Consider the following 13,564-nt stretch of genomic DNA (forward strand, 5'->3'; position numbering starts at 1 on the left):
CCAAAATAGGAGTCAATACAATGGAAGCACAAGTCATCCCCTGAAGAGTGTGTCTCTTATGCTTTGTAGGATGAGATCAACGAGATGATATCTTGAAGTCGAGCACCCTGAAGAGTGTCGATGCTTCAAAGTAGAGGATCGATGCCCCGATGAGGAGTGTCGGTGAGACGAGCGAGAACATCAGTGTGAAGATTGATGTTTGGAAGGTGAATGTTGTCAAGAAGGGGAACAACGGTGTCTCAGAGGAGATTCTCGAGTAGTTCAACGCTCCAATAGATAGCTGATAGCGGTACCTTGAGGCCTTGTAATGCTATGCTCAAGCTGGGCCGGTATCAAGGAAGTCGATGCTAGCACTGGCATGCAATGCATTTTAAATATATTACCGAGCTCCTTCTGGAAGAACTCATCGAGTTTCTCCCTAAAAGAAGGCACCAGTACTGATGGCTCAACAGCTGGTACTATCAGTGCAGCAGGTTGTCTCGTGGGTGACCTTGGTGAGGATGCACACTGTGTAGGAGAGACAACCTGTGAATCTAGGGAGCGATTGTGTCATTTGGTCTACATCAAGGGATTCGATGTTGTAGAGACCTGCAACGTTTGCTTGGAATCGGGTGGCTTCTTAGCTGACTTCCCGATGCTGGAATTTCTTGTGATGTTGAAACAGATGCCGGAGTTTTCGATGTCAACGTCTGTGAAGATCTAACGATATCCATAGCAGCGCCGAACAACTGCTTCTGCTGAGCGCGACAGAAATAGACCGCTGACACCTCCCACACTTTTCAAAACCCGCCAACAATTTTGACATAGATGGAAAAATTACTTCAGCGAGATTTAACTCAATTGTTGCCGAAATTTACAAGAGAAAAGAAAGTTTTCTTTCTCTCCTCACTAAGTAAGAAGAATAAAAATGACGCGAAAGCGGGAAGACAACTTATACTGACTGAAGTCCAGCCAAACAGTACTTCTTGCCTCTGCGGAAAATGAAGAACTCGGGAAGGCAGTCGCGCATGCACAGTGTAGGCAGTCACGAAGTTTCTAAAAACTTAAAACAGTTCACTTGTCAAACTGTCTGTATTGGGCTCCATGGATGACGTCACCCATATGTGAGAATATGCTGCCTGCTTGTCCTAGGATAATGAAATGTGTGTTTGCTTGATGAATACTGAGCTACATTTTGAGTTAATTTGCACTCAAAAACAAGGAAATCCATCACACTGATTAGCAATTCTATCTACTTTAGTTTCACTCTTTACAATCACTCATACATAGATTAAAAGACTTTAAATAAACTCAAATTTAATTTTTTGTTCTGCAATTTTATAATTTCAATTATAATGTGCTGCGAAAAACATTTGCTCAGTTTAGTGTGCCAGAGCTTAAAAAAAAGTTTGAGAGACACTGGTGTACAGATTAAATTATAAAATAAAATAAAAAAGGAACTCCAATTTAGATAGGAAAAAAACAATCACACAAAAACAAAAAAGTGTCCGTCTAATAAGCCAAGCTTGTCTCAGTAGAAGACAAAAGTAACAGGGGGAATTTGTGTTTAGAAAATCAGCAGCCAGTTGCACCCAGCTAAGGCAAACCCAAGATGCATAAGATCCTCAAACAGGTGCTTGCACATCATTAAGGGTGATGCTGCACCATGTCCAGACTCTGGAATTTAATTTCCACATTTATGGAGTCAAAATATAGCCACTTAAGTGCAATATTCAGCACTTAACCGGCTATGGCAGGGGTAGGGAACTCCAGTCCTCGAGAGCCGTATTCCAGTCGGGTTTTCCCCAATGAATATGCATTGAAAGCAGTTCATGCAAATAGATCTCATGCATATTCATTGAGGAAATCCTGAAAACCCGACTGGAATACGGCTTTCGAGGACCGGAGTTCCCTACCCCTGGGCTATGGCGAACTACATAAAGATAAGACTGACTTTTATGCGGTTCTATTTATGCAGTTACCTTGGCGAGTTAAGTGCTGAATATTGGCACTTAACTGGCCAAGTGCTCACTCAACCCCTGGAACAACCCCAAAAGACCCAGTTTCTCTTTGGGCACTAACTGGATATTTTCAGTAGCACTAACCAGTTAAGTGTCATTGAATATGACTGGTTAGCTTCAAAAAAGTGATTTAGCCAGCCAGGAGCTCTTTCTAGTGAGTTAAATGGCTTTGAATATCAGCGTCAGCTCAAGTGGGCTACCAACGTTTCTTTTACTTACTGTATTTTTGCTAAAAGAATTGAGATTATAACAGATGAAAGTAAATTGTATAAGGATTTTCCTTTTCATTTATTGTTTGTCACTATTTTATTATGTATGTTTTATCTAACCCACTCAGAACTGTGGATGTAGTGGGATATTAATTTTTTAAATTAAGACTCCAGAGGTATTTACATAAATCATTTAATGGAAAATCATGTAGCATTATCATACGACACAATTTTATTTGGCATGCTGATGAGAGCTAAGCCTCAAATATCTGCTAATAATAATAAGCTTTTGATGATATTGACAGGAGTTGCCATTCAACAAATAACGTTTAACTGGAAAGATTGTACAAGGTTGAATTATTGTTTCTGGTGGAATTCAGTATGTCATGTGTTTAAAATGGAAAGAGCGTTGGCAGTTCAAAAAGGTTACTATAATAAATTTTAGGATGTGTGGGGGCCATTTTTAAATTATTATAATGAATAATTTACACTTTTCCCAATTTTTAATTCGGGGGGGGTTGGATTTCTATTAATAATATATATGAATGATAAGATATTATATTCAGGTGGTACATTTTTTGTTGTATATGGAAGTGGGAGGGGGTGGGGGTTATATCTTTTTGGTGTATGATATGGTAGATTTTCAAGTAATATTGTATTCTAATTGTTTGATATTTACTGTACACTTGTTGTGAATTATAAAATGAATAAAGAATTAAAAAAAAAAAAAAATTTAAATTAACAAACCCACCCCAAGATTTTCTGCCACTGAGAGAGATGCATGGAAATCCAAAATGGCCACTGTTCCCACAATCTCCAAAATCACTGAAATCAGTGAGCTGAAAGCGAGCTGGAGTCACTCAATGAAGTTTCCAGTGGCATGCAAGCAGTTGGAATAGTGCCCTTGCTGCTGCTCACCATGCTCCACAATTTCAGCCACCACAGCAAAATAAAGAAACAAACTATGGTAGTACAAGAGGCAAAGCTAAAAGTAGTAAAAATTTAAAGTTGTACTCACCGGCACTGAAATATTACAGTCAAAGCTTACCACAGTGAAAAAGGGAAGAAGAGCTTTCTGACAAACATCCTCCAGTATACTGTTGCTAATGCAATGAATTATCCCCATAGGAACAGTAAAACCATTGTGAAACACTCAATTTCTTTTAGTGAGGAGAAGGAAAGCAGTGGAGGAAAGGAGAGGAGGGACCTGGCACTACTAGGAGTACCCCTAGACAGGCTGAACCACAAAACCCAACACAGAAGAGACCAAAAGCTGCTAAGAGCACCATCTACCACCGACTGGCTTAGATGCTCAAAGTTTTATAAGAGCTCAGTTTGTTTCTCTCCATCTGTCCAATAACAAAGCCACAATTTCTGGATATGTAATGTTGACACTAAGTGGTCATCATAAAGCATATGGGGACATGCTTTGGAAGAAAGGCACCAGATGGAAAGAAAGATTATGTCCTTATCTTGATAATATCTTTTCCAGTAGATAGGTGTGTCATTCTAGACAAGCAAGTTATCTCCCCATGAACCATCTGCAGAAGGAATCCACTCAGGATTTTTTCTGTGTTCCTCCTACTTCACTGTGAGCTCTACTGCCACCTGCAGTTAATACCATGCATGTAAGAGCTCCATCTAAATATGTGAAGCAAGGATAAGAAATGGGACATTCCCAAACAAATTAACTGTTCTGCTTGAACATAAAACACTCGAACTAGCAACAAAGGAGCTCAGGAAGTAACCCTGTAGACACAAACATATTTACAGAATTCTTCAGGGACCAAAGGGCTGACTGGTATCCAAGAAGCAACTTGCAGAAGCAAACTCAGAATGAGACAGTAGGCAGGTACAGAAGGACTGGGCGGGAGTCTAGAATGGCACACCTATCTACTGGAAAAGATATTATCAAGGTAAGGACATAATCTCTTTTTCCAGTGCAATAGGTTTGTCCTTCTAGACCAGTGGTATTCAACCCAGTCCTCAGGGACCACCTGGCCAGTTGGGTTTTCAAAGACTGTCATCCATACCCCGCCCCCATTCCCCCGGGCATCATTGCGACTTCTTGGCAGGGGGAGCAGACTGGGAATCAGAGGACTGGGTACACCTGAATCCAGAGACTCTCTGCCTTTAGCTCTCGGAGAATCTCTGCAATGTGGAGCTGGAATACTGTTGAGAGCGCCTGCAGCCACAAAAATTAGAGCACCCAGAGTCTCTAGAGCAGGGGTGTCAAACTCAAATTACATTAAGGGGCCGAAATCTAAAACACAGGTTAAGTCGCGGGCCAAATTTTTTATTAAGATACTTAGTCTTAGTAGAAGTATAGATCCTTCCTCACCCTGAGACACCATTCCAGCGATTTACCTGGTTATTTTCACATCATAGATGTCACCATACTTAAGCCCAACCTTATACAAATAGCCTTTCTAGGGGGGGGGGGTCCGAAAACTCCGCCCCATAATAGTACTAATTTCAATACCATTTTTTTCCATTCATTTTTCATATAAACACACAATATAATCTTATTGACAACACATAATGGTTAACCACAAAATTAAACTACACAAAACACACTGTATGCTTCTCAACAACCCTAACCCTCTGCAAATACGGGACCACAAACTAAAAAGTACTAATATAAATAAACGAAGCCCTAAGATTCAAGACTCTGCATGCAGTACAACCCCAGAGAAATAGAAACAAATGCATTTCTTCCTGAACAGTGCAAATAGACGTAAATTCTCAAAATTGACAATTTAATCTCTAAATTGAAAATCAAATAATTTCCCCTACCTTTGTTGTCTGGTGATTTTGTTTTTCAAACCATCTTTTCCCAGTCTCTGGCTGCACTTCCTTCTATCTGTACCCCTGTGTATACAGGATCACTTTATCCATTTGCTCTTTTTCTCTCCTTTACTTTCTGCCATTAACTTTTAACATACAACTTTCTTCCATTTTTCTGCTTTCTTCTCAAAATCTACTTTTCCATGTCATCCCTTCCCTTCTATCCATGACTACCATCTCCTTCCTCTTCCTTCTCTCATATTCCTATCTATCCATAAGAAGCATTTCTTCTTCTCTTCCCTGCCGCACCCATTGCTGTGCACATCTTATCTCTACCCCATGGTCAGACAGCTGTCTTCCTCCTTCTTTCTCATATGGTCTGGCATCTTTCTCCTCTCCTTCCCATAACCTGGAATCTTTCTCCTCTCCCATGATCTGGCATCTCTCTCTCTCCTTCCCTCCCTCTTCCCGAGTACTAACATCTCTCTCCTTCTCTCTTCTCCTTTCTGTGGTCTGGCATCTCTCTCTTCCCTCCTTCCATCATCCTTCTCCGGAATCTGACATCTCTCTCTTCTTGGAGTCATCTCTCCTCCCTCCCAGTGTAGCATTTCTCCCTCCCTCCTCTCCACCACTATCATGTCCAACAATTCTCCCTCTTCCCCATGTATATTATCTCTTCTTTCCCTCCCACTCCACACACCTATGCGACCTAGCTAGAAGAAAAGTACCGGTTAGTGCAAAACTACAGTAAAATACAGTAAATAGACAGGGAGGCAACCCTGCAGACCGGCACTAACTCAGGATTTTTTTTTTTTTTCAGAACAGACTCCACAGGCTCTCGAAGCACTAGGCCTTGCTTGATTTAGGGGGCAAGGCTGACTGTTCAGGCTCCTTAAAATATGTGGGGAGGTGGAGGAAGTGGGGGACCTGCCGGTTTTGACACCCCTGAGGTCGGACAGACCCCCAAACAGGGCCCACCCAAGCTCAATCTGGCCACAAACAGGGACTAGAAACCCCTAAATAAATTCCAACAGCCCTATCAAGGGAGATGGGTACAGCTTACTCAACACCTGCTGGAGCTTGAAGTAGACTAATGAGAATAGAGAAGGGGATATCTTATGAACTATCCCATAGTTTTGTTTTCAGTCTCCACCTGCTGGTCATGACTGGATATATACCCATTCATAAAGATTAACCTCTACTGGTCTGGAGAGTGCTAAAGAATTTTCTTTTCTCTTCCCTCACCCACCGGCAGCATCTCTCCCTGCCTAACCCCCAGCCCGTGCATCCTCTGCCCTTTCCAATTCCCTCCCAGCCCATGCATCTGTCCTTCTTGCTTTCCCAACCCCCCTGCAGCCCGTGCACCATGTCCTTCCCTCATTCCCAACCCCAGCCCTTCCCTCTCAGCTGGATCCCATGGTACAACAGTCCCCAGTTCCTGACTCTCCCACCTATCATCTCCCCGCCGCTGAAATTTAAAATCTTCAGGTAGCCAACGTGAAACCAGCCTCCTATCAATCACCCTGCCCTGAAGTCTTCTTTCTGCAGCACTTCCTCTTCCTGTGTAGGCAGGATGCTGCAGAAAGAACACTTCCGGGGCAGGGTGATGGTGGGAGGCTGGCTTCGTGTCAGCTGCCCAAAGATTTTGAAATTTCAGCCAATGGGGAGGTGGTAGGTAGGGGAGTTGGGATTCAATGAGATTCCTGGGGAGTATAGTGTCAGGCGTACAGTAACTGCGGGTCACATAAAACGGCCAGTTGGGCCGGATTCAGCCTGCAGACCTTGTGTTTGACACATGTGCTCTAGAGGTTCTTCTGGGTTTAGTATCAGGCAGGGTCTTAGGGTGGCAGTCCACCACAGAATTCATGAAATCATCCAGGCCTTTGCTAAACAACAACTGCCCTTTAAAAGGAGAGTCTGGCAAGAGTTGCTTTAGATGTGGAATCGCCAATCCATTGTCCGATCCAGAGCATTCTACAAGCAGAAATGGAAAAAGCAGACACTTTTACTCAGGACACAAAGACTTTTATACAGGGCGGCAGCCACATAGTCCACAACAGATAAAAGAAGTTGAGGAAGAGGCTCAACATCTTCACTCTCCAAAGTGCGCAACCTGGATAGGAAAGTGCGCGTAACAAAGGACGCCACCAAGGCAGCTTCGACTCCCAAAGCCACTGCCTCAAAAAGTCTTCTGAGAACAATATCCACTCAGTTGTTCTGCATGTCCTTGAGCACCACGTCACCTTCACTTGGAAGAGAGGCGCGTTTAGTGACCTAGGCAACCAAGAAATTCACTTTAGGCTGACTTTAGAGTTGCTGACATTCCTGTGCCATTGGATACAGCCGTGACATAGCCCTCGCTACTTTGAGAGCCCCTTCCAGAAAATCCCACTGCTACGAGATCAAAATGTTAATATCTGGATGCCAGGGAAATGCTGAGGGCTGAGCTCTCAATCCACACATAAAGGAGGAGGAAGTGGAAGGAGCTGGTTGAGTGACTAAATTCAGTTCATGCAGAGACTCTGAAATAAGATCCGGCAAGGCAGACGACAAACGTAGAACTGTGGGATCATCCCCTGGTTCTAAAGCCAAAGCAGGATCAACAGAGCCGGCATATGAAACCTCCGAAAATAAGGGATCTCCAAAATGATCATCATAATTAGTATCTCCTGAAGAGAGGTCTCCCATGTACTGAAAAGCATCAGACTGTGAATAAAAGGTGCCTTGCGAGACAGGTCCAAGGCACAGTGGGACTGCAGAGAGGCATGGCTCTCACAAAAGGCTTGCCATAAAAATTTCATAAAGGCAGAGAAGTCCTCTGGCCCTTGGAGTGTGGAGTCACTCTTTGATGATTACCTTGCATTTATTGGACTGCGGGACGTCCACGTCCTGTCATGTGGAACAGTGAGAATTATCAGGCTCTGAAAACAGAAAAGGCCACCTCAATGGGCTAGCTGCCCTTTTGGTCATCTGTTTAAGCAGAGGAAAGGCTAAGCTGGAAGCTCCTGCCTCTCTGTTTTATGCCATGCAGCACAGGGTGCAAGAATGCTCCTGAGGTGCAATTTGTGCACAATCCTGGCGTGAATTTGGTCTAGAAGAGCCCAAGGAGATATCTAGAGGAGGATTCAAGATGGCAGCAGCTAGGTGCTTGCGGTCCTGAGCCGGCTTGGAAGCAAAGCTAAAAAGTTTTACCTTTATCACCAAAATGCTGCATACTAAATGTAAGGGGATAGTTTGAGCCCATCCCTCGACGGCAAGAACTTCCTCCCCGATTCAGCAGTCAATTTGGGAGTTTGTGGCCACCATGACTCCCCATGGAAGTATCCAGGGTGAAGACGGCATTATCCTCTGCTGGAGGAGAGGTGGAAGATTTAGCCCTGGAGATATCTTTTATCTCCCCGGTCATTGTTCCACTGCTGCGCCCAGGAGCCCTGCCAAGAGATGTCTGCGGGGGAGACCCCTATTCAAGTGGCAGAGACTGCAAGAATTCAGTAGGAGGACTATTTGGGAGCTGGTGTTGAAGTTGAAGCCCGCAGTGGTAATGCTGGAGAGCATTTGGGAAGCTCTCTCCAGGCTGAATGATACCATTGTCAGATTTTTACAGGACCTCGCAGTGTTAGTGAGTACTGTAGATGCATTGGGGGCTAAACTAGATGGGACCAAAGAAGAATTCACTAACAAATTAAAGCAAGTTTCTGATAAGGTGGAAAGTCTTCAAGAGCTACTGATTCACCTCACAGGCTAACAGCCTTACTCACTATGACCTGTGCTGAATATGTGCTGCAGCCTGCCTCAGTCCTTTATAATAGCTGGAAAGGACAAGAATCACTGCCTCAAGGTGGAAATGCCTCTTCAAAGCTGATTTTCAACTGCCAGTCAGACATTGAGCCTAACCAGACCTCCACCCCTGCAGACCAATGGGCATGCTTACAGAAGGGGGGAGGCAGAAAATGCCTCCCCCCTTCTGTAAGCACCCTGCAAAACACCGCTGAGCCTCCTAAGGATGCTTAACAGCCTCCGCTAAACAGTGGGTGAGGATTAAATGTGAGGATGGCCCTGAGCTCCAAAGAGCTGGCTGGCTAACAGGTACCACAAGGGATCGGCCTGTCAGCTGCAGATCACAGTCTGCTTCTTCTCTATGCAGGCAGAACTGAAGGTGAAAGCTCCAAGCACTGAAAACGCCCAAAACAGAGGGAAATAAATAAAATAAAGAGAGAGAGCCAGAACAGAAACACTCCTTATGGCTTGCGTGCAGAAGGGAAAAACTTCACATGGCAGTAGAACTCACAGTGAAGTAGGATGGATACAGAAAAAATGCAGAGTGGATTCCTTCTGCAGATGGCTCGTGGCCACGGGGAAAATAACCTGCTTGTCTAGAATTACACACCTATTGCACTGGAAGATATGATAAAGATATTTAAACACCTTCGTGGCGAGTCTCTTTCTTTTGAAAGGAAACTCTGGAATGAAAAGATGAAGGTAAAAAGAGACAGATTCAGGAGAAATCTGAGGAAATACTTCTCATGGAATGGGTGGTGAATCTGTGGAATGGCCTTCATGTGGATGTGGTGGAGACAAAGATTACTCAAATTCAAGCAAGCTTGGGACAAGTACATAGAATCTCTAAGAGAGAAGAAGGGATAGTAGATGTCAGGGAGAGAGGAAGGGATAGTAGATGTCATTTTTCTCTATTTCTACCTAGCTCCTGGACATTAAAAGCAATTTTCAGTAGAAAATTAGCTATAACTTTGCAGCTGCACAGGCTATTTAGATATTGCTCCTCAGAAACTAATTCTGTAGTCCTGGATGATGTTGCCGTTCCTCAAACTGCTTCTACATCAAACGGACTGTATACAAAGGACTAACATGCATGATAAACTGAAGAAGGAAGGGACTGGCTGCAACACTGCAATATAGGCTGCAAAGATATGAGGCTGCTAGCCAAGACAGCTCCTAATGTGCATTCAAGAGCTATAAGATCAGAGATTAACATGGATGTCTTTGTTATCTCCAGATTTTTTAGCACTGTGTTCAGTCTCTCTGCAAAGGTGGAACCAAACACGCTGAAGTTAAATAAAAACACTGAATTCAAAACCAGGGAAAAAATTCAGTACACAGCATCTGCCAGAAGTAGGGCTACCATATTTTAAAAGCAAAAAAACCCAGACATGGCTATGCCCTGTTCCGCCCCCATCCCTTCCCAGTTCCACCCCAGCTATGCCCCCCACAAAGCCCTCTCTTCTTCCCCAACGAGCTCCGGCCACATCTGGAGGGCCTCGAGTACACGCTGATGTGTGTGATGGCTGGAGCTCGCCAGGGCTTTCCAAAACCCAAACTGCAGGGTTTTGGAAAGTCCGTCTGAGAACCCAGACAGTCCTCTAAAAAGAGCACATGTCCGGGTTTCCCCAGATGTCTGGTAACCCTAGCCAGAAGGCACCAATCAGTTTCTTACTAAAAAGGGGAAAAGATCCTGTTAGTTGGACTTCCTTTGAGGAATACAGTGGTAAGCGAGACACACTAAGTGATAAAATCATTAGGACAATTTCTTTTTCTTTTAATATTTAACATGAACATTGCTGCCGTGAACTGAAATATAGACTGAGTTCTCCAAACAAAGAATGTATATGCTGACTTTTCTCACAGTGCTGTGCAACACAATGACTACACACCTTTGACAGCCAGCACAAACAATAAGTGGAGCACAGCAATGATAACAGGAACAGCACACAGTGCTCTGTCTGCACAAAGCTTGCAAAATATTGATGATTTGGTGCTATGCAAGGCTCCCCTTCAGAGGCAAGAGGACACAGTCAGAGAAGAGAGATATCGTTTAAAAGGAATAGCGAAGAGACTCACTGTCGCAGGCATATGGTTTATCACGATCTTCCAACGCAGCAGCATCTAGTTTTTTACGGGTGCTGCCCACACCTTTACCCTGAAGAGTAAAACAAAAACAATCCACTTCAGCAGTGATCTTTCAGTGGAAACTATGCAGTCTTCCAGTGATAAGGACAGTTGTGCTCATACACACACCTCTGGCAGAATTTGGAAAATGTGTACTATTTGTGGAAAATGATTTATCCTACAACACACTAGTCTTTAATTTAGGAATATTGGTCAGGTGAAGCTATTTATCATCACAGACTTGTGTGTTTGTCCTTCAGTAATCATTATGATAATTGAACTCATACAGATTGTTCTGATCAAAAGTTTGCATACTCTTGAAAGTTTAGGCTGATGATATACACTCAAGTTAACATACACACGTCGAGATGGCAAGGAAGGATAAGTATTCACATCTGTGCCTTTTTTGATTGTGGATCCTGGGGCAGATTTATGCACCAGGAGATAGGAGGAATTTCTGCATAATTCTCCATCGACAATGAAATGTGAAGTTAAAATCATATTTTGGGGGAGTATGTGTCCCTTGTCATGCTGCCTAAATTAACATCTGAGGCGCAAAGGGATTTAGTGAAGCTGCAGTCCCTAGAGCTGCCTGTCAGAAAAGATGTTTGGTATGAGAAAGCATGATCTGCACAGGTAATGAAGGGAGCAAAGGGTAAACAAAGTGTAGAGGATGCGCAGACTGGGTGTTCCAGAAGACAGTTGGAAATCCAGTCTTTGGGTTCTGGCAACTTCTGGAAGCTTGCAGTATATGAGACCCAAGCAGTGTTTGGATCTCTCTGAATAGTGGATTAAAAATGAGTGGCATCATCAGAGGATCTTAAGCTCATGTTTTGAGCGGGAGATCTGTCTATTGGGAGAGCTCCACCAGATCAAGGTCTATCCCAAACAGAAGATCTTTTCCAGGAGATGGATTATGGAGGGAGTATTGTGCAAGAGTGACTGTAAATAGAGTTTCATGTTCTGACACTACTTTGTTAAAGAGAATGCCTCTGTTCCCATTGGAAAAGAAGAAACAAAAGTTAGAATTCAGTTTTCAGATACTGGTGTTGTCTGGCTTTATCAGAGGAGTGAGACAGTGGGAAGAGTGCTTGCAACAGCTTGGGCTCATGCCCCTACTCTAAAGAAATACTTTATATGGTGACCCGTCATTCCTGCGCCGGACAAAAAAGCGTTGACAATCGTGCGAATGTATATGCGCTGGATTAAAACAGTAACTGTTAGCGCTCTGAAGGGGGGTGTAAGCTTACAAGTGTTTGCACTTCCGTTGGGGGGGATGTGGGGTGGAACCCACACACACTACACTAAAACTGCTGAGTACCCCAAAAAACTTAGCAAAACGGCAGTTTTCAGTGTAGTGGGAGGAGGTTCCCCCCCCACATCCCCCAATGGGAGTGCAAACACTTGTAAGTTTAGTGTTCCACCTCCCAACTCTCCCTCACAGAGCTAAGTTACTGTTTTAATCTGGTGCGCATACATTCTGCACGGGATTGTTGGTGTGTTTTTGTCCAGCGCACTTCTGTTATGGTACCCGCTATATGCCTCCTTCCCAGCAGCCGGTTAGTAAAAAGGGGCTTACAATTGTAATGTCTGTGTTTAAATAATCTTGAGTTTCTAGCATTCCATCCAGGGCTACACTGACTTTCATGGTTACTGAAGCATGGAGAAAGCAAAAGAACTGTCAAAGGATCGGTGAGCAAAAAGTAGTTTCAACTTTACAAATCAGGAGAAGGATATAAAAAGAGATCCAAAGATTTGAAAATGTCAATCAGTACTGTTCAAACTCTGATCAAGAAATTGAAATTTATGGGTTCTGTTAATACTAAACCACACAAGTCGGAAAGATTTCAGACACAACTGTCAGGAAACTCTGTAGGGATTCAAAGAAAAACTCTCTACTGAAAACTTCTACTGAAATATAGGCTTCCCAGAAACAAAGTAGTAAGGTTGTTTTAGCATGCACAATAAGTTTCAAGTTTCATTTTAATTTGATGAACGTTTACTTAGATTTACTAAAAATTTATAAAAAATATAAGCATATATTTAGACATACCATTTAAAATGATGGGGTTAGACCAACAACTTACAGACTAATTACATTACATTAATAACTTCTATTCCGCTTGTACCTTGCAGTTCTAAATCAATACACAAGGTAAAAAGGGACAGAACTACAATTCAATGCTTTAAAGTACAGAGAAAAACCATAGAAGGAAAGAACATTAGGGAGGGAAAAGTGGAACCCTGGAAGGAGACTAATATGAAATTTAAACATAATTTAAAGATTAAAAGTACCTTTAAAAAGGAAACGCTTTAAGTTACTTTTAAAACGACTCAAAGAAGATACTCAAACAAAAATGGGCTGCATGGTCGAGTTGCCAGAAAAAAGCCTTTGCTGCTTCAACATCACAAAACAGCCCACTTACAATACGTCAAACAGCACCTAGAGAAGCCTCAAAACTTCTGGAACAAATTATTTGGAGTGATGAGACCTATGAAGAGAAGTACACCATCCGTACCGTGAAGCATGGAGGTGGTGCTGCTGGGGTTTGGGGGGGAGGGGTGCAAGCTATAGCAGCACAGGAAATTTAGTCAAAATTGATGGCAGCATGAATGCAGCGTCTTATCAGAAAATACTGGAGAATTTGCATTCATCAGCCAGGA

At 43.1% G+C, this 13,564-nt stretch overlaps 1 protein-coding gene across 4 annotated transcripts in view; it reads right to left on the reverse strand.

The window, feature by feature from the left end:
- The window catches only part of DPF2 (double PHD fingers 2), a 123,307-nt gene that overhangs the window by 71,248 nt on the left and 38,495 nt on the right, over window positions 1-13,564 (reverse strand). For all 4 annotated transcript variants that reach the window (XM_033956107.1, XM_033956106.1, XM_033956104.1 and 1 more), the window contains exon 6: window positions 10,853-10,931. In XM_033956107.1, coding sequence (XP_033811998.1) covers window positions 10,853-10,931 — 79 coding nt within the window. The remainder of the gene's footprint in view (window positions 1-10,852; window positions 10,932-13,564) is intronic.

The sequence above is a fragment of the Geotrypetes seraphini genome, chromosome 8, assembly GCF_902459505.1.
Source record: "Geotrypetes seraphini chromosome 8, aGeoSer1.1, whole genome shotgun sequence".
NCBI classification, from domain to species: Eukaryota; Metazoa; Chordata; class Amphibia; order Gymnophiona; family Dermophiidae; genus Geotrypetes; species Geotrypetes seraphini.